This window comes from Myotis davidii, unplaced genomic scaffold (genome assembly GCF_000327345.1).
Source record: "Myotis davidii unplaced genomic scaffold, ASM32734v1 scaffold328, whole genome shotgun sequence".
Lineage (NCBI taxonomy): Eukaryota > Metazoa > Chordata > Mammalia > Chiroptera > Vespertilionidae > Myotis > Myotis davidii.
Window position 1 is genome coordinate 645,764 of NW_006300373.1, and position 20,163 is coordinate 665,926.

At 48.5% G+C, this 20,163-nt stretch overlaps 1 protein-coding gene across 1 annotated transcript in view; it reads left to right on the forward strand.

The window, feature by feature from the left end:
- Positions 1 to 1,381: 1,381 nt before the first annotated feature.
- The window catches only part of CYLD (cylindromatosis (turban tumor syndrome)), a 25,295-nt gene continuing 6,513 nt past the window's right edge, over positions 1,382 to 20,163 (forward strand). The window contains 9 exon segments of the mRNA XM_015572642.1: positions 1,382 to 1,503; positions 6,420 to 7,071; positions 8,464 to 8,766; positions 10,719 to 10,824; positions 12,946 to 13,044; positions 14,688 to 14,804; positions 17,587 to 17,966; positions 18,779 to 18,944; positions 19,864 to 20,005. Of these exon segments, the coding sequence (XP_015428128.1) occupies positions 6,568 to 7,071; positions 8,464 to 8,766; positions 10,719 to 10,824; positions 12,946 to 13,044; positions 14,688 to 14,804; positions 17,587 to 17,966; positions 18,779 to 18,944; positions 19,864 to 20,005 (1,817 nt within the window). The 5' untranslated portion in view covers positions 1,382 to 1,503; positions 6,420 to 6,567.

A 20,163-nucleotide genomic window follows, 5' to 3' on the forward strand; every position in this document is an offset into this window, starting at 1 on the left:
TTAATCACCTTCTCCTATAATTGGTACTTAGAATGTCAAAGGAGAAGGAATTAATTAACAGGAGTATCCAGTGCCGCAAAGCATGCTGCAAGGCCCTGGGACTGATTATAAAAAGCACTTCCTTAAATATTTTGAGCGCTTTTGGGAATCACAAACCTCCCTGGTAATTGAGAGATCCTTAACTACACCCCAAGTCCTGGCTGGTGGCCAGAGGGTGCAGAGCTGCGAGAGGCGGAGTGCGGATACCCCGGCCTCAGCACCTCAGGGAGAACTCTTTCCAGGTCAGGCTTAACTACAGAAATGTCAGACACTTTTAACCGGGAGAGGTGGCTACCGGGTTCAGAAACGGCACAGGTCCCAGGAAGAGGTCTGACATGACTGAGCGCCTGCTGTGCATTTCACAACGCTCCTTACAAGACAGGTGTTACGATGATCCACTTTACAGATGCGGACATGGAGGCTCAGCGTGGTTGTGAGTTCCCCCTGCCACGCGTCTCCTTAGTGAAGGCACAAAGGATTCACACTTCGGTTTGATTCCGAAGCTTTGCTTTTCCCCGGAACCCTGAGATGCTATTCGCAGCCCTCCTCTGGACTGCTCTCTACCCACAGCCCCAAACTCAGCCTGCAAGTGTTTTGACAGCTAAGCCTACTGCCAGAACCCGAGCATGGGAGGTGGAGCCAGGGAAGCACGACGCCCCGCCCCCGCTCAGGTGTCAGCCAATGGGAACGCGAAACCCAGAGTCTTCCGTCCAATCCCCGCCCTCATCCTCCGTGGCCCCGCCCCTCCCCTCCACTTTCCCTTTGGCTCCACCGAGCTTGACGGAGCGGAAAGTCCCGACAGACCGCTCCGGGTCTGCAGCCATTGGAGGAAGGTCTGTCACAGGGAGACCCAATCAGAGCGTGCGCAAGTCCGCACCTCGGGCTATGATTGGTCAGCGCGGTGGTTGCGTCCTCCGCCCACGCTCGCTCCCGCCCCCTCCAGTGCTTCGGAGGCGGGGCAGGTGGGGGCGGGCCCAGGTAGCAGGTTCGAAAAATAACATAAAATACACAGTTATTGTAGTTTTCACTGAAAATCATAGCCAATAATTCTATCTAATATTAATCTCTCTCCTCTTTTACATAACAGCACTCCAATTTCAAATGCTTTATTTTGTGTTGTTTTGTTCTAGAATTGTTCAGTGAATGTGGTTCTACTAGATCAGTGGTTCTCAGCCTAGGCTGCACATTAGAATCACCTGGGAATCTTTTTAAAATCCTGATTTCTGGGCCTCATCCCCCGGAAATTCTGTTTCTTCATTATGGGGTGGGGCCACAACATTAGTAACAAAGAACCTGTGTGTGGGGGTGTCTGTGGCTTCCGTCCAGGAAGAGCAGCCGGGGTTTGGGCCTCGCTGATGGCGTGTTCTGCTTTTCCTTTCAGTTTCCCCGTTCCCAGGGAGAGGATGGTCTCTGCCCAGCCCCGGGTTCCTCGGCTGACAGGTGCACCCCATTGAATGAAGCAAGGTACACTTTCCTTTTCCTTCCTGTTTACTATCGTTTTTTTTTAATCATCTGCTGAGCTGGGTCAGCTGCCCGGTTATTCACGTCCTTGGCATCTTTTCTGTCCCACCCCGTGGCCCTGGCATGTTTTAGAGCGGTTGTCACCTTCCAGCCACCAAGCCTCACAGCCTCCCGGTCCCCATCATCCCTGCCCCCCAGCGGACCTAGCTGAGGCGCATCCCCCCACCTTGCTGTCCAGTCCGGGCTAATGGGGACCTTCAGAAGGTTGTCCCTTTTGCAGCCCTCGGCTCCCGGAGAAAACCCCAGGCCTCGAGAGAGGGTGGGTGTTCATTCACGTCTTGGTTTTTCCATCCACCCCCTCATGTCCCAAGGAGACTGCATGGCCCTAAGAATGCAGCTGCCAAGTTCCCACTGGGTAGTGGGTGGATTGGAACTAGAATATTAGTATTGGGACAAGATGGTTGGCTGGAAATCCCGGCGGAAGTTCAGGCACTGTGAACGTCGACTACACCCAGAACGTTCTCTGACGTTCGGCGACAGATTTTCACGGAGTTCTGGCGAAGGAGCCTCATCCGGGCGGCGACTCTTGTGAAGAGCCGCGGAGACCAGGGCCCTGGTCGTATACACCATCAGCCGCTCAGCTGCAGTGGTTGCGTGTGGCTGCGTCCTGCCTGGGTTGTGATTTTGTTTGATTTGAGGAAGTCTTCCGTGCAAGACGAGAGAAAGGAGTAATTATCTTACTCATCAAACTGTAATGTTTGTTCCTGACTGTAACACCACGGTTTTCAGCCTGTCGAGGTCTTTTCAATAGTTACACGGAATCCATAGGCACCAGTCATGGCGCGAGAATCTAGGAAGCCAGTTTCAAAGGACCCCAAACAAGTGGTTTTCATAATTGCGAAATAGTCCTTATTTTTTTTTTTTAAATAATATAACTAACAAGGAGGAGGTGTAAACATTGGCCATGACTTCATTATGAATTAGAGCTATTTTCCAGAGAATTAGGTAAAAATCATTAAAATACTCCCAGCTCCAGAATCTTTTTCTTTCTTTCTTTTAACCTGGAACAGTAGTGAAAGGAGGGAATGGAATTTTGGTTTTCACCGTTATCATTTGAGTTAACCAAGTCATTCATTCATTTTGCACGCCCTCAATGCCTGCCATGGTCTTTTCTTTCTTTGGTCTTCACCCTGACCTCCTTCCCTCGGCCTTGTACGTTAGGGGCAGTATTTCAGCGTGGCCATTTTTATTCTGGCTTAGGGAGCCTCCTGTCCTTTTAGAGCAAGTCCCGATGGCTCAGGAGATGCAGACTGGTCTTGAGTGAGACCTGTCTTTGCTTTCCTTAGTGAAGCTCTCGGAACAGTTATACCCCGATAAGCTGAGAATCAGAGTAGCGCAGTATGTTCTGGGGAGTTAACCACGATCAGTGTTTTGTTGCTGAGGCGGTTCAGTTGTACTAGGATTATCTTTAGAACAAGGTACTTCTGACCTGTAATATTTGTGTAGAAAACTTCTTGATCACCTTTTTATTGCACTGATAGGAGACTGGTAAATATTTGCGTCTCCCAACCCTCATCTCAGTTTAATGACTTTGTTTTAATATAATTAAGTTCTCCTTTACTCAGGACTCAGACTGTCAGCAAGCTCAGATAACTAGATATAGTTTCCAATCTTTGTGACCTTGAGCTGTTTCTCATCTCGAATGTTGTCAAAAGCAAGGCCTTCTGTGCAATATGGTTTTGAGGTTAACTACATTTTGTATTCCAGTTCCTTTGTGATCTTCATTTAGTGCCTACAGTAATTATCAGGCTGCTTGCAGTCCCTCAGTTCTTCAGCCTGAAATCAGTGCGATGGTATTTAGATGAACCAGTTGTGGCCTATTAACCCTCAAAGTGAAGTGTCCTATTAGAGGCAGGTAAGCAATGAGACCTGAAAGGCAGGAAGAGAACACAAGTGGAGGCGGCCACCCTAGCTTACAAAGTCTGTATTTTTCAGGGTCCAACACTGAAAATACTAAAACACTAAAAATACTAAACAAATGAACAGGCCTCCTTCAGCGATAAAGAACTCATTGACGATATGACGTAAATCTTTCCCACATCATCTCCAGTCAGTTTTTCCTGCTGGGGTGTCTTAAGACTTGATTGCTGTTCTACATACACCAGTGAAAGGAGAATGTTGGCATTATATTCTTTCTGAAGAGACAGCAAGTCTCTTTATTGACAGATTTCTGCAGTAATGCCGTTATACTGAGCTGTTCAAGATCACAAAGCACATCAGCGTGTATAACTCTAGACCACAGCTAAAGTTCCCCATTCAACTCTCTCTGATGATCAGTTGCAATGAAGAGAATCAATTTTTAATACGATAGTTCCTAACCTATTCTTCCTTAATGTATTCTCTCTGAAAGAAGAAAGACCACATGCTTTGTGGTTTTGGAGGATGCTTCTTAAATATTTTATAACTTTTGCTTTGGCTGCTCTCATCCTCTAACATGGCCCGTTCTTTAATGGAGTCTCAGCCAACATGCTGGTGCTAACGAAAGTTAGAAAGGAGGTACTGCCCCTTCTGGAGTTCTCTGTGAAACATGGTTCGTGGTAACTCTTGTTAAATTGTCCTCAGCCTTTTTAAACCAAAGCATTATGTCCAATTTTACCAGGGACTGTGTCTTAGATGATTTGTAGAAAACACTTTAAATAAAATTCACTTAAAATATAGTATCCTAATGCAGTCACATAGCAGTTTAGTTCAGTCTTAGTTCATTGGCACTTATGGTTTTATTTTAAATTGGGACATGAATTGTTAAGCTAGGGAGCCAATAGAGTAGGTGCTGTTGGCATATAGTATTTATTAAGACTCAAGAAGTCCTTCATTTTACTATTTGAAGGTATAATTTTTAGAAATTAAAAAATTTCTTTTCAAAATAGAATTGCCACACTTAAAAAATTTTTGTGTGTTGGGGGAGGAGGGTGCCAAAATATTTGGATCGCTGTCACAGAGAACAGGAGAAGTGTTCCCATTACAGAGCTTGCCGTTTGACCATCTCAGCCCCTGGGAGCCACCCAGTGCCCATGCAGGTTAATAACCCACCCCCTGGCTTCCGAGAAGTGACCGGAAGCAGCAAGGCCTTGGAAGGAGGCCTGTGCACGCTGCAGGAGGCCACGGGAGATGGCTGAGGGCAAGGGACAGCGGCCGTCTGTCCGTCTGTAGAAGCAGACACAGGACTCAGGCTCACGGCCTGAATAGGGCCTTCTCCGAAGCAGCAGACACCTCTGCCCTTTGAGCGTCTCAGATAACCCTTTGTGCTCATACGGGTAGTTCGATGGGCAAGGAAAATAGTGCTATTTCCTTGTTGAATGAAGGCTTTGGGTGGCTGTTGGGGTCGCCCCCAGGGGTTTTGTTTATTTCGTGCCAAGATCCGGTGGCCACAGGTGTCTTATGTAAGTGGCAGATATAAATGGACGCTTTCCTGCTGCAGTAGACAGTGCCCTCAAGTGGAATGAAGACAAATACATGATCAAAAAAGAAAAGGAAAAGGGAGAGAAGCAGAGCAGCCGGTGCTCCCCTGCCTGCCCGGCCCTCACCTTGTTGCGCAGGCAGCTCAGTGCTGTTGCTGAGGGTGCGGACGCCCCGCCTCGTCTGGCTGGCAGAGGGGCGGGCTTTTGAATACTTATCGTTATAGATGCCTCAGCACCCTGCAGCGCATCCTAAAGGAAATGCTGACCTGTACCTAGATGTGCCAGGTTCCTTAATCATTAAGTGATGAAACCTAAAATCCGGTTCTTTAGTTTTAGGAGGGTTTGCGTTTTAATTCCAAGAACAAAATGGTGAATATGATAGTGCTATCAGCTGCCACTGTTACCTGGGACAATGGATATGGATGCCTGTCAGAGGGGAGGGAATAAATACCGTATGTAGACGCCACAGAGCCCATTCATGTGACAGGGAATCGATAGGAACTATTGTTGGCAGTAAGACAATGAATTAAAATGATGGATTAAAGTCCTAATTTGAATTAATGAAATTGTATAGTTTTCAATCATCAATTAGAGTTGAGTAAGCTATTTTAATTTCAAAAGATTTGTATGCTTGAAACATTTAAAATGAAAATTGGAAACTGAAAATCATCTTTTGTGTATTCCTTTCTAGTATACATAGTTAGGTATAAACACATGTATATTTGCTACTATACGGCGGTATTTCCTTGGTATGTAGTCCAAGTTTTGATGTCTGCAGAACTGATTTTTTTCAGATATCTTTAATATAATCAGAGTTACTGTATCTGATGATTTTGATTGTGAGAAATTAAATGATAGCTATGATTAATATGATTAACATTTGCCTATCGAATGTACAAGATAAGGAAATGAAACAGTCAGAGATAAAATGTTCCGTTATCAAAATATGGCACATAGATAAGTGAATTGTGGCTCAGGATGTGATTTTATGATACTTGATTGAGGAAAGATGTTGAACATAATAGTTATGATGGATAACTTTTTACATAAACTAGGTATACATACAGAAATAATAGTTTTTTTGATTTATGTTATTTTTGTCCAAATACAGCAGCTATCCATTTACGTTAGGCAGTTTCTATTAAAAGTGCTACTTTTTAAAGTTTAGAAATGTAAGGATATGCCTATAGGGTCATCTTTTACTTAGAATTTGCTTTCACAAACATCAAGAATGTTTGAAAACAAACATTATTAAATTGTCTTTGAAGATACTTTACAATCGGATCTCTTTAGTGAAATATGTAAAATTACCGTACATACAAATAATATGTCTTTTAACCTTTTTAGATATTTTGGGAGGAATGTTTTTGTGTGTGTTTTCCTGGCTGAGTGAGGTTTGAAAGCCTGTAACCTTAGTTCCGGCGCATGCAGAGCGAAGAGCTCCTCTCTGTTCTCCTCCAGGCCTTGTGCTTTCCTGTCATTCTGCAGCATGGACCCCGCGTTGCTCACACCATGCCTGCGGACGGCCAGTGAATTCATGTTTTGCGGTTTCGCCACAAACATCGTAGTTCCCCTTTTCTTGAGTTAATATTTTGGAGTTGATGTCACGATGAGTTCAGGCTTATGGAGCCAAGAAAAAGTTACTTCACCCTACTGGTAAGAGCGGATTTTCTACCTGCTCGTCCAGGAATACAGCGTGCCCGACAAGCAGACCCAGAAGGTCCTCAAAGTCCCCAAGGGGGCGATCGGGCAGTACGTCCAAGACCGCGCTGTGGGCCACTCCAGGGCCCCCTCGGCCAAAGGCAAGAAGAATCAGATCGGCTTGAAAATCCTGGAGCAGCCGCACGCAGTGCTCTTCGTGGACGAAAAGGATGTGGTGGAGATCAATGAGAAGTACACGGAGCTGCTCCTGGCCATCACCAATTGCGAGGAGAGGCTCGTCCTGCTGGACAGCAAAACCCGGCTGAGCAAGGGCCTCCACGTCGACGTGGGCAGCCACGTGAGGGTGCAGCTGAGGCCCGGGGAGGAAAAGTTCCCCGGAGTCGTGCGCTTCCGGGGCCCCCTGCTAGCGGAGAGGACCGTGTCCGGAATATTCTTCGGGGTAGAGTTACTGGTGAGTGTGAGAGCCCATGTCCGTGGGCTGTGTGTGTGTGTGTGTGTGTGTATGTATCTGTATGCATGCATGCATTTTCCCCCTTTAAATACCAAATGTCTGCCCAGGAATTTTCCAGAATTTTTACTGTTTATAATCCTGAGAATTTACTTCCTGGTGATAAATTGAGATGATGCCACAACTGATGTGTTGGGAGCTTTAAAAACTTCCTCCTGCAGTAGGAAATGCAAACAGATGATGCAATTGTTGAAGACTTGCATATCTCAGAATTAAAAAAAAAGTTAGTATTGATTTCAGAGAGGAAGGGAAAGGGAGAGAGAGAGAAACATCAATGATGAGAGAGAATCATGGATCGGCTGCCTCCTGGGCATTGAGCCTATAACCTTGGGCATGTGTCCTAAACAGGGAAGTGAATCGTGACCTCCTGGTTCATGGGTTGACGTTCAACCACTGAGCTATACCAGTGAGGCAGAAATTTTAATACTGTCTGTGTTGAAAAGGAACTCTACTGGTTGTACACTAATTAATCACATCAGAAAATGGTTAGTTATCTTGTGACATTACCATCTGTAGCTTTCTCAGCTTTTCTTACTGTGTGTTAGTAAGTGATGCAATTTGGAGAAAAGATTTTTTTCTGAATACATGGTGGCAACGTAAACTTGCTGATCGCTGTTCCTGTTGGTTATGTGAAAGTCATCTTGGAACTTCTTTCTACTGAAAAGAGAACCAAGAACTCGTGATAGGTTTTCAAAATGAGTATCAATTCTTGAGAACTTAAATGTCGGTACATTTTTGACAGTCTTACAGATAGAATTTCAGGCCTTGTTTCTCCTTGATTTAATGGTCTGAAGCAGTGGGGGTGAAACAGTGGGAGATCTGAATCCCCGCTGTGCCGGTTACTGGCTGGGTTACCAGGTTACTAACCAAGCTACTTCTCTCAGTCGGCTTCCTCGCCTATCAAATAGCACCCGACTTACGGGGTTTTAGTGATACATCAGTTCAGGACGTAGCATGCAGCTGGCACATAGTATGTGCTCAATAAATGGAGCTTGCGTTACCGTTATTTTAAAGTCAAATTTTCTTTCTATGACAATATTATTGTTCAAATGACAATGTAGAATTCAATCCTGCTCTCTCATAGTAGAATTACAATTTGAAATGAAGTAGTTTTATTTCAGCATCCGATACAGCTTCTTCCTTATTTTCTTAAAAACACCCTCAATCCAGTAGCAACTGCTAATAATTCTATTCCTTATATGTGTCATTTAGAAATTTTTCAGTGATTTCCCGGAACTCCCCAGAGTGGATATTTTTTTCTTACGGGTTGTCTCTGTCCATCTGTTTGTCTATCGATCTATCTTTTTTCTTTTAAAAACAACCACAAAAAACTAGGAAGAAGGTCGTGGCCAAGGCTTCACGGACGGGGTCTACCAAGGGAAGCAGCTCTTCCAGTGTGATGAAGACTGTGGCGTGTTTGTTGCACTGGACAAGCTAGAACTCATAGACGAGGATGACAACGGATTGGAAAGTGACTACGCAGGTCCAGGGGACGCAGCGCAGATGGAACTCCCTCCTCTGGAAATAAACTCGAGGGTTTCTCTGAAAATCGGAGAAGGCTTGGAGTCTGGCACGGTTATCTTCTGTGGCACTTTGCCGGGCAAAGAAAACTTAGGGTATTTTGTTGGTGTGGACATGGTAAGAAGCTTTTGGGTTACATGCTCTCCCTGGGTATGGCGATTAGTTCTGTGACCCGTTTAGGTACCGATTAGATGCTTTGAATACCGGGTTTCAAATGGACTAATTTGGAGTAATGTAAAGAGCAGGTTCTAATTGATCGCTGGTAAAGGAGCATTGATACGGGACAGGAGACTAGATAGAGAATTGCATGTCCTCTATCAGTTTGAATAAACTGAAATGACATTTCCCGTCTTTAAATTTGCTGTATGATAGCTGACCAGTAGACAGAAAAACACACCAAAATATATTACATAATACAGTATTTTTCTTTATTTTGAAAAGGTGGGTTTTTTTTTGGGGGGGGGGTTCTATTTCTCTTTAATATTTTGCAAAATTGTATCGACTGGCCTGATTTTAATTAGTGTAAAAATCACCCATGGAAAATACCTGGCTAGAGGAATAGCTCTTGCTCTAGAGGAAGAGACAATTAGAGTATTTTCTGACGATATAACTCACTCAAAAAAAAGTTAAAAATTTTTTCTCTTGACAAAATACACATGACATACCATTTACCATCTTAACCATTTTCATGTGTCCAGGTCAGTGGCAGTAAGTACATCCACATTGTGCATACATCGCCCTATCCATCTCCAGAACTTTCTCATCATCCCAAACTGGAACTCCATCCGCCTTAAACACTAACTCCCCACACTCACTCCCCGCAGCTGGCGTTCCCTTGGTAACCTCTATTCTACTTCCTGTCTCTGGAAATTTGCCGATTCTAGGTACCTCATAGAAGTGCCTCACACAGTGTTTGTTTTTTGTTTGTCTCACTCATTTGTCATGCCCCCTACACCGCTGTTTGTTAGTAATGGCACATTCCAATTCAGTGAGCTGAATGAGACCTGTGGGATTGAGTGGAGGAGGAGGAGGAGGAGGAGAAAAGGCTGAGAACATTTGTGTCACAGATTGAAAATATGGGCAGGAATTTGTTAGAAATAAAGGAAGAAATTCATACGGAGTTCTGACACACTAGCCTGAGTGAGCAGCGGATGTGAGAGACAGACTCTGTACTCACGATGCTCGCGGCGATTACTCCTCCCTATTCAGGTGTGCGTGTTGGTGGGGTATGAATGTTGGGGCCTAAGTTTCTCCTATCCTGTGCTGGGAAATTCTAGGAAATTCCCCTCCACAGCCCTTGGTTAGACAAACATGACTGTGCTGTTTATACCAACGTTTAGTGGATATTTAACATGAACAGTTAGAGCCAGATCAAACCCGTGGGTCCCTCGGGAGAGCTAACAGCTAAGCACGCCTTCACACCATTCTTCTTTTTTTTAAAAAATACATTTTTATTGATTTCAGAGAGAGAGGAAGGGAGAGGGATAGAGAGATAGAAACATCAATGATGAGAAAGACTCATTGATCACCTGCCTCCTGCTCGCCCCCTACTGGGTATCGAGCCTGCAACCCCTGCATGTGCCCTGACCGGGAATCGACCCGGTGACCTCTTGGTTCCTGGTCCACACTCAACCACTGAGCCACATCAGCCGGGCCAAACCATTGTTCTTTACATACTGAATATTAATTTAGAGGAAAGACCGTGAGCTGGGTGCAGGGAGGTTGGAGAAGGGCAGCTGGTCAGTGGGTTAGTCTCCCTTTGCTTCAGGTCATTGGGGCCTCAAACTTGGCAAAAGCCAGGGAGGCCTTGCCCTCCTTAGCTGGCAGTCTGGGCCTCACCTGGTTCACTGGGGCAGGCTGCCTAATGGTTAGACCCTCCCGCGCCGCCCCATCCCCCTGTCCCGGTGACATGTAGCGTGTCGTACACACGGGTGCTCAGCGTGGTTCTCTGGCTGGCCCACAGGAACAGTTAACCGTGACCGTGTGCGCCCCGTGTGCGCGGGCTGGGGGATCTTTTGTGGAACCTGCAGGCTGTGATCTTGAAGTTGGTTCTGTCCCTTCGCTTCCAGGACAACCCCATCGGCAACTGGGACGGCCGGTTTGACGGCGTGCCGCTCTGCAGCTTTGCGAGCGTGGAGAGCACGCTCCTCCTGCACATCAACGACATCATCCCAGGTCTGTGCCTTCCGCTCGGGGAGTGGGTGGCGTTGGGAGGAGGCGCTTTGTTATGAGGGTGCAAGTGCAAGCTCCGAGGTGCATTGTTGGAGCTTTTATAGAATTGGGAATTGCTATTCCATAGACTGTGCTTTCTTACCCCGCGTGAAAACAAGACGGACGGCGTTTTCTCTCCGAGGATATGTGAGCGCGGGTGCCATTCGCTCTTCCTCACCTGTCCATTCTGCGTGTGTGTGTGTGTGCGTGTGTGTGTGTGTGTGTGTGTGTGGCGGGGGACGGGGGTGTGGGCGGGTTTCTGATACCAGAGGAGTCAGAAATGTGATGAAGTGCTACCTGCTTGAGGGAGAGCCTGGGTGAAACTAGAAACCTAAGCAGAAGTTGGTCATTTAATCTAGTCTAATGGGCAGGGGCAAGGCGGGAGGCCCAGGCGGGCCCTGTCGGTTTGAGACGCTGTGATTGGTCAGGCTTCCTGCCCTGCAGTCGGCAACGGCTCACTCAGCTTTACGTCTTTAAAAAATCCCAACAACCCTTTATTTCGCCCAAACAAGTCGAACCTGATGGTTGCTGTCAGCTGTTGGGTACATCCCTCCTGGCGGCTGCCCCGCAGCACCGTCCTGCTCCTGGTAGGTCTCCAGGCATCGCCAGCCCCTCGGTCAGATGCTCACTGTACACTGACAGGGGGCTGGGCGGGAGGCTTACTGAGCGTTATGCCATCGGGATAAAATGCCAGGAGGCTGCGTGCAGCAGCCACAAGTGCCCGAACCCCGAATTAGATGACTTAGACTCTTTTGCATTCTTGACAGACTTACCAGGTAGGTCTGAATTGTCCCCGTTTTGCTGATAAAAAACGCGGGGGCTTAGATCGGGCCTGAGGGGACCACAGTTGACCTGGGTGAAGTCCAGACCAGTCAGATCCAAAAGCTCCATTCAAGTGGCCGCCTCACCCCATCCTGTGTGTACACGTGGGCCGTGGAGACCAGCCTGGGAAAATATACTTCGCGGCCTCGCTCGTGTGCTCGAGATGCTGTTTCCATGGAGATGCATTTTGTCTCTAATTCTATGGAAGCTAAATTTTCCTGGAACAAGGATGACAAGTGAACAAGCAGTTTGTTTGCTCCCACTGCTTTTCCATCTCTGCTAATTCTGACAGAGAACATGGCGCGTCCCCCTGGTCATCTCAGGCCTCGGTCTCTTCTGTAAACACGGAGGCGCCGGCACTGGATGGTCCTGAGGGTCCTTCTGCCTGCACGGTCCGGCCTCCCTCTCCTGTTGGCTGACGATGTGAAATGCTTGTTTGGCGCCGTGAGGAAGCACTTTCTATGTTGGACTGTAGCTTTACGGCGAGAGCACACTGACTTACTTGGAGGCGTTGAAGTGATAGCTGCATCTCCGTTTTACTTTGGAAAGTCTGACATGCTGTGACCTTGATTCTTTGAAATCAGTTCTTACTTTCCTGTAAACGGGCTTTCTAGCGATTTCCCCACTTCTCTTTGGAGCCTGGGTTGTGTTCATAGGCGAGCATACATGTGGTCAGATTGTACCCACGAATATTTAATTGACCTTTTCAAACCTGTTTATGGAAAGAACATAATTTATGATCTGATAAATCGCAGTGCTTTTTAATGGCGCGATACACGCTTATGTTCAGAAGGCAGTTTTGTAAAAGGCCATTCATTCGTTCATTCAAACACAGTCCGCCCGCACTGAGGCTTCTGGCGGGGGTTAAGCTGCCCACACGGAGCTCTCATCCCCCGAGTGCGGATGGACGGACGGGACGCGGTAGACACAGGGCCAGTTAGATGTGCGCGGTGGAGAGTGGGAAGCGAGCTGAGGGGAAGGCAGTGCTGGGCCTGGGCGGAGGGACGGAAGGCGAGCACATTTTCTAGAAGCTGGAGCATTTAGCTGAGTTGTACTTGGGGTGTATTATCGGGTAGTAATTCCGCTTCAGAATACAGCACTGATTCTGGTACTCTTGATGGCCTTGAATCATTTGTAAAACTATTGTGCAAATACTGCCTCTTTGTTGGGAAGAGCCTTTTGTTGCTGTGTCATTATTTGCCGGTTGTTTTTCTTCGGTGAGGATTTGCTTTTACCGTTAAAGATGGTGTTTTCCCGTTTCAGATAGCGTGACCTCGGAGAGGAGGCCTCCCAAGCTGGCCTTTGCATCAAGAGGCGCTGGGGACAAAGGTTCCTCCAGTCACAACAAACCAAAGGTGACAGGTAAGGATGACCAGAGCGCAGTGCTCAGCTGTCACTGGGCGGCCGCCTGCCCGTGGCCTTGAGAGGAGGCTCAGGTGTTAGCCGGCCAGGCGGGGAGACTTGCTCCGTTCAGCTGGCTTTAGTCATTTCCTGACATTTTTAATGGATGGTGTTGACCAAGCCAAGGGCTCCAACCTGTTTTGGTTGGAGAAGCGTTTCCGGCGAGGACCTGTGTCTCGCTGGTCCGTATCCGCTGGCTTCTGGACCTCCCTGCTCGCGACATTTGTACCTTGTTTAGAGGTGCAGCTGTACAGATGAGCCATTCAGGGCGGGCAAACGTAGTTTTGTAGTTGTGAGCGCGTGAAACACAGTTTATTCTTCTGTTATTGTTGACTAATGATGGCATAATTTGTCACCTGAACCACGGTGACCTGCATGTGGCTAAGATGCTACATGGGATAAGTACACTAGAGGCTGACTGTGTGGCTCTCACTAACTGGATGTGCACAAATGAAATTCCAAACTGCTAAGCAAACAGTTTGTCCCTCCACCAGAAGCTCCCCCAAAATAGATGCGGAGCTCTTAGCTCTTTCTGTCAGCTGCCACATATTTCATAGATGTATGGATGGGAGTTATATAAGCCGAAGAGCTCATTTAAAAAGCTGTAAGAACTATTGCTAACTCAGAAGTGGGTTAGGGGAAGAATATTTTCTCCTCGGTCACCTAGTGAACAAAACTATTTTGGCTCATTTGAAAGGAAATTGTGCTTGAGAAATATTTTATCTGACGTTGGACCCTGGGACACTTAGAATGAAACAGACTGTATAGGTGATAGTATTCTTTGTGCTAACCTTTAGTTCTAGATAGGGTGGCTCAAACACGCAGCCCTCACTTACATAAATAGCCTAAGTATTCTCGTAAGACGTGTGTTGCTTATGTTGCAGCAGACCTGGTTGTAGGCAGACAGCACGGAGCTGGCTGCTTTGACTGGAGGGAAAGCCAGGTTTTGTCTGGTTGCTAGCATCTGCAGCAGCCCTCTCGGTGCTGGGGCGGGTCCTGTCTTAAATGTCTGAGGCATAGCAACACCGACTCTTTCTTACGGTGAGTGAATCTACGATGCAGGAAACAGCACAGCTTCACTCTCTCCAGAACCAAAGACATTCAGCCAGGAATCCGATGCCCAACGGTTCCAAATGCTTAAACCTTGAGTTTTTAAAACTGAATTTGTTCAACGTTCAAAGGTTCCCTCCTTCTGAGAGCAACTCTTCTAAATAGTAGAGGCTAAATCTGTGAGCCCACGGGTTTGTCACATGAAATAGGGGAATGGTGATGTTGACATTCGGATATAAGCCAGTAATGAAATGATTAAAAAAACATTTTCTAAAAGCAGTTTGTTTAAAAATGTATATGGTTTTCTTTAAACTTACTTGTTTCCCCTCCTTTGTTGAGTCTTGGTTGGAAGAATCTTTCAGGTTCTTCCAAAATGGTTCTCAGTCCTTCACAGTTACCAGAGTTTGAAAAGCCGCCGGCGCTGATGAGGCAGTGCCGTGGGCATCGAGGGGCTGTGTGCAGAGTTAACACCACGTGCGTGTTTATTTCAGCGATGGAAACGCTTCCACACCAGATTGCCTTTGTGTTTAAAAGGAGCTTTTCTTGTTCCGTAGGCTCTACCTCAGACCCTGGAAGTAGAAACCGATCGGAATTATTTTATACCTTAAATGGGTCTTCTGTGGACTCACAGCTGCCACCCAAGTCAAAAAACACGTGGTACATCGATGAAGGTAATCCCAGCCTTACTCAGCAGAGAGGAGTGGCGTCGCCACCCAGAGCTGCAGTTCAGGGAATGGAATGAGTGATATTGCTGACCTGAAACATTGTGCACAGCTTGAGCTGCACGGCTGAGATTGGTGAAACTTCTAGAAAATGTATTAGCAGCTGTTCTCTTGGCCCAGCGGACCTGGGGTAGAAGGTCTGTAGAATCAGTGAATCATTGAAAGACCTCTCCGTCGGGGTCTCTTTAACGCCCGCCCCTCGAAAACCCTTCCTTCCCGTGGTTCTGGGCCATCGTGTTCTCCTGGTTCCTCCTTTTCTTCTTCGTCTGTTCAGCACGTGTGTTTGGTGCTTACTATGTGCCAGGCATTCTTCTTGACGCCGGGGTTACATGTGAGAAAATAGGCTTGGCCCTCGCCCTGGCTGTGTGTGCGATCAGGTTGTTCAGGGTGGTCAGCGATCAGACACAGAGTTGCAGCAGTGGGGACGGGGGAGGTGTGTGGCCGTGCGTGGCCGTGCGTGAGGCCTGACTTTACTTGGGGGCTCAGGCTGTTTCCCCAGGAAGTGACAGGTGCTAGATTCACCGGAGCAGTGCGGTGGGTGAAGGGAGGGGTCAGGAGGGCCTTGCAGGCGGAGGGAACAGCGTATGGGAAGCCTTGTGGGCAATGGAGCCTGGGGTTCAAGGGCAAAAGAGCCAGAGCAGCTAGAACAGAGGGGCCTAACTCCTGGGAAGGCACCAGGCCCAGGGCATGTGAGGCCTGGCCCTAGTGGAAGGGCTTGCAGCGAGGCGTGACCCGACCAAGCTTCCTTTTTGAAAGGCTCGCCCTTGCTGCAGCGTGGGCAGGCGTCGGAGCAGGCGTGTGTGAATGCCTGGGCCCGGGATGCCTGCTGGGGCTCCGTCCTGGGTGTTGGGAGCGGGGACGGGCTGCTGGGGAAGAGCTGGGAGCGGGTGGCTGAGCCACGTGGGAGGGAATGACAGGACTCCCGAAGAGTCTGGGCGTGAGAGCTGAGGAGGAGAGATGTCTGTGCCGACTCCGTGGTTTCTGGTTTGCACACTTGGGTGATTGTGGAGGAAGGCGAGGGGTTGCTTTTGACTATGAGGGTTGGAGGGCCTTTTAGACTCCCGGGGTGACTTGTCACACAGGCAGTTGGAGATACAGATCTGGGGCTTTGAAGAGAGGGAAGAGTTGGAGAAATGGAGCTGTAGGCTGCCTTCATGCATGTGGTGATCAAAGTCCCAGAATAGTGTCGTGAGGAGAGAATGGATGGAGGGAGGCCGAGCCTCAAGGAACTTAATGGCTCGGAGGTATCATTCTCTCCACTCTCGCCTCTGAGCCTCCAGCATCTTTAATTTAATCGTTCTCTTCTGTTCTTTTTTAAAATTAGAGTTCTGTAAGTTTGCATATGTAGACTCTTAGTTCTGCATATTTTGAGCTTTATATACAAGGAATTAGACTGTATGTATCTGTGTAGTTTCCCCACTCAGCATTAGGTCCCTAAGATTCATCCCAGTTGTAGTGATGAGTATAATTTTTCATTGCTGCATAGTATTCCGTTCCATTAGGTTTATTCTTCTTTTTGCCTTTTTTTTAAAAAAACTGATTTATAGACCTTTTCTAAATTCCAATCCTTCGTCAGATACAAGGATGGAAGTAATTTCTCCTTGTTTGGGCCCATATTTTCAGTCTTACTGTGGTGCCTCTTACTGAACAAGCAGCTCTTCATTTTCACGTGACCATGTTTGTCTGTTTTTTCCGTTGCTGTGTGTAGACCAGTGATGGCGAACCTTTTGAGCTCGGCGTGTCAGCATTTTGAAAAACCCTAACTTAACTCTGGTGCCGTGTCACATATAGAAATTTTTTGATATTTGCAACCATAGTCAAACAAAGACTTATATTTTTGATATTTATTTTATGTATTTAAATGCCATTTAACAAAGAAAAATCAACCAGAAAAATGGGTTCGCGTGTCACCTCTGACACGCGTGTCATAGGTTCGCCATCACTGGTGTATACTCACATTTAAGACCTTTCTCTCCAACCTACCGTCGTAAAGAACACTCCCCTCTGCTGTCTCCCCAAAGTCACAGGCTTGCCGTTCACGTTTCTGAGCCTCTGGGAGTGACTTAGGGTGGAGCGTGGATGACTGGTGGACGCTCCTCCTTCCGCACCGGCCGCAGTGCTGCCGGCAGCTGTGCTAGTCACTCAGCGAAAGAGCTTTCGGCTTCGGTTCTCTCTCCTGTGTTTTCTCCCTCATTCATTTCTGTTTTTATTCAGAATTTCCTTTTGACTACTTTTTGGTTCTTCTAGCTTCTTCAGTTGTGTGCTGAGGTCATTAATATCATCTTTCTTTTTTCTAAAATAAACGATTAAGTCTGTACATTTCCTTGGAAGGTATGACTTCAGACATGCTCCACGGATGTTGGCTTTCTCTCTGTCTTTTTTCTTTACTTTAAACACTTACACCAGTTTTTCTTTGGTCCATTTGTTATGGAGAAGCATCTTTCTTAAATGTCGTGGCGTCTTTTGTGGTGGTTTCTAACCTCACTGTGCCATGGACAAGGAAGAGAACCCGTCTAACCCCAATCAGTACTAGATGTTTACGGATTGGACAGCGGGGTGGCGTTTACTGAGGTGGAAACGTGGAGGTGGGCGGAGGCTGAAGACGTGGTGAGGAGACATCGAGGCTGTGTGCGGTGACGTCCCGCCAGGGGGCGGGCGGGCACCTGCGGGGCGGTGGGGCCTGCCTACCACCCTGCAATGCGTCCCTCTAACCGAGAACGACTCTCTCTAGTTGCCGAGGACTCTGCCAAGTCGCTCACCGAGCTGCCTCCAGAGCTGGGACAGGCGTCGCCCCCTCTGCAGCCCCCGACCATGAACTCGCTGTCCAGCGAGAACCGATTCCACTCCTTACCCTTCAGCCTGACCAAGATGCCCAATGCCAACGGCACCATCGGCCACAGCCCGCTCTCCCTGTCCGTCCAGTCGGTGATGGGCGAGCTGAACACCACGCCCGTCCCGGACAGCCCGCCCGTGGCCGCGTCGCCCGGGAGCTCCCACGGGCTGGAGGTGGGCTCGCTGGCGGAAGTCAAGGAGAACCCGCCTTTCTACGGGGTGATCCGCTGGATCGGGCAGCCGCCGGGCCTCAGCGAAGTCCTCGCCGGGCTGGAGCTGGTAACGTCCTCCGCCCAGAAGCGCCCTCCTCTGCTAGCGGGACGGGGCGGATCTCCCCTGCTCCGTGCTCTGCTGACATGTTGTATGTTCAGTCACTTGAGAGCAGTTTTACTCCCGTGTCGCCTGACTTCCCCTGCCACCCAGTGACCTCCGGTCACCTGTTCCGAAGTGACAGCCGATCAACGGCCGGGAGTTCATGTTTAGGCTCATTGTGTGAAACAGGACGCGAGGGAAGCAGCCCCTGATCAGCCCGTCTTCCTTCCCGGCCTCCCTCCCCAGTCAGTGCTAATTTCCGCATCACTGGCTGTAGATTCATCCCCATTTTAAGAAGCTTTTGGGGTCTTCTCCAGAAGGAGAGGTTTTCCCTTTTGAGATTCGGAAAGTATCGCTTGACATTTCATAATCGGGAGAGGAGAATTGAGCGCGTTTAGCTTTATTTAGATGGGGTCTGTGGTATCTGCATGCTGCTTTGGGGGGGAGTTGGTAAAATGAACAGCCTCTCCCCCTTTCCCCCTCCCCCCACCACACGCGGAGTTTTGATATTTTTGGAAAAGGTGCAGGAAGGTCAGTTAGCCGGGGAAGGTTCCACATGGATTCTGAGGGGACCACTGAGGGCTTCGTGCCAGATTAAGGAGCGAATTTCTGAAATCCTTAGCTGTGGGCCGCAATGCTGATGAGCCAACCTTTTCCGAAGGGGCCCTCAGTCCAGGTGGGGTGCGGGGTTCCGGGAGAGGGTGCAGGCACACAAGCCTTAGTTCTTGGCACGCTACCCCTGCACGAGGCAGTGAGGCACGGGCCCATCTCTCCCTCAGGAGGACGAGTGCACAGGCTGCACAGACGGCACCTTCCGGGGCACCCGCTACTTCACCTGCGCCCTGAAGAAGGCCCTGTTCGTCAAGCTGAAGAGCTGCCGGCCCGACTCGAGGTTCGCGTCCCTGCAGCCGGTGTCCAACCAGATCGAGCGCTGCAACTCTCTAGGTACCTGCCCTCCCTGCGTCTGCAGGGCTGGTCTGACCTCAGCCGCGGGCAGGAGGCAGCGGGGCTGTGGCAGGCGGTGGGGCCGTGACAGATGTGTGTCTTCCAGCCTTCATCAGGCCTCTGAGGTGGTCAGAGTTGTTGCCTGGTGTGTAAGGAAGCTACAGTTATCCTAAGCGGAGACGTTTAAGGAAAGGAGACGCCAGACAAATGTGTTGGAGACTCAGGAAGTGAAAATCGTGGGGTTTATTTTTGTCTTCCTGCGGACGACAGGCATGTGGTTTTCAGCAGCCCGGGAGGTAGACGTGTGCGTTTGGGGCCCGACTCCCTGCTCAGCCTCGTTCTGGGCGTCGGTGAGTGCGTGCTGTCAGCAGTGCCGCCCCCACGGGCCAAGTGCATGCGTCCGCGCCTGGCACGCAGGCAGCGCTCACAGCAGCTCAGCGGGCTCCACGCAGGGCGGAGCGCGTCCCCGTGGCGGCGGTGGCTCCCGGGCCGCCCCCCACCCCCCCGGTGACCGTGGGGAGCATTCCAGGGTCAGGCTGGCCGAGTAGGAAAACCCTCCTAGGAAGACATTTCTCATGCGGTTGAAAGAGTACCTTGGAATTTTTGTTTTCTTTTCCAACTTGAAAAGGACACTTCTTCAGACAAATAGTGAAGTCTTTGGGGAACAAAATACCTCACGTGGCAGGTGCTTTTTCACATTAATTCCTTCGTACTCTGCAGCGATTTCTAACTGTGGAGGCAGCGAGGCTGGAAATGCACAGTAACCGTAACCCCAACCTACCCTTACCTTTGCTTTGAGTTGAGAAACAAATTTTGCCTCAAAATACAAAGGAGTATTTTAAGTGAAGACATATACAGGGATGCCTGTGGTCATAGTTTAAAAGAATGACCGTTTCCACCTCTATTTTCTTCTTTTCAGCCTTTGGAGGCTACTTGAGTGAAGTCGTGGAAGAAAATACTCCACCGAGAATGGAAAAGGAAGGTCTGGAGATCATGATTGGGAAGAAGAAAGGCATCCAGGGCCACTACAATTCTTGTTACTTGGACTCGACCTTATTCTGGTAAGTTTGCAGTTAACCCCGGAGGATTAGAGCGCCCTGGGCAGTGAGTGTGTGTGTGAGAGAGAGGGAGGGAGAGAGAGAGAGAGAGAGAGAGAGAGAGAGAATGAAATATCAATAGGCTGCCTATTGCCTGCACTCCATTTGGGGATCAACCCCCC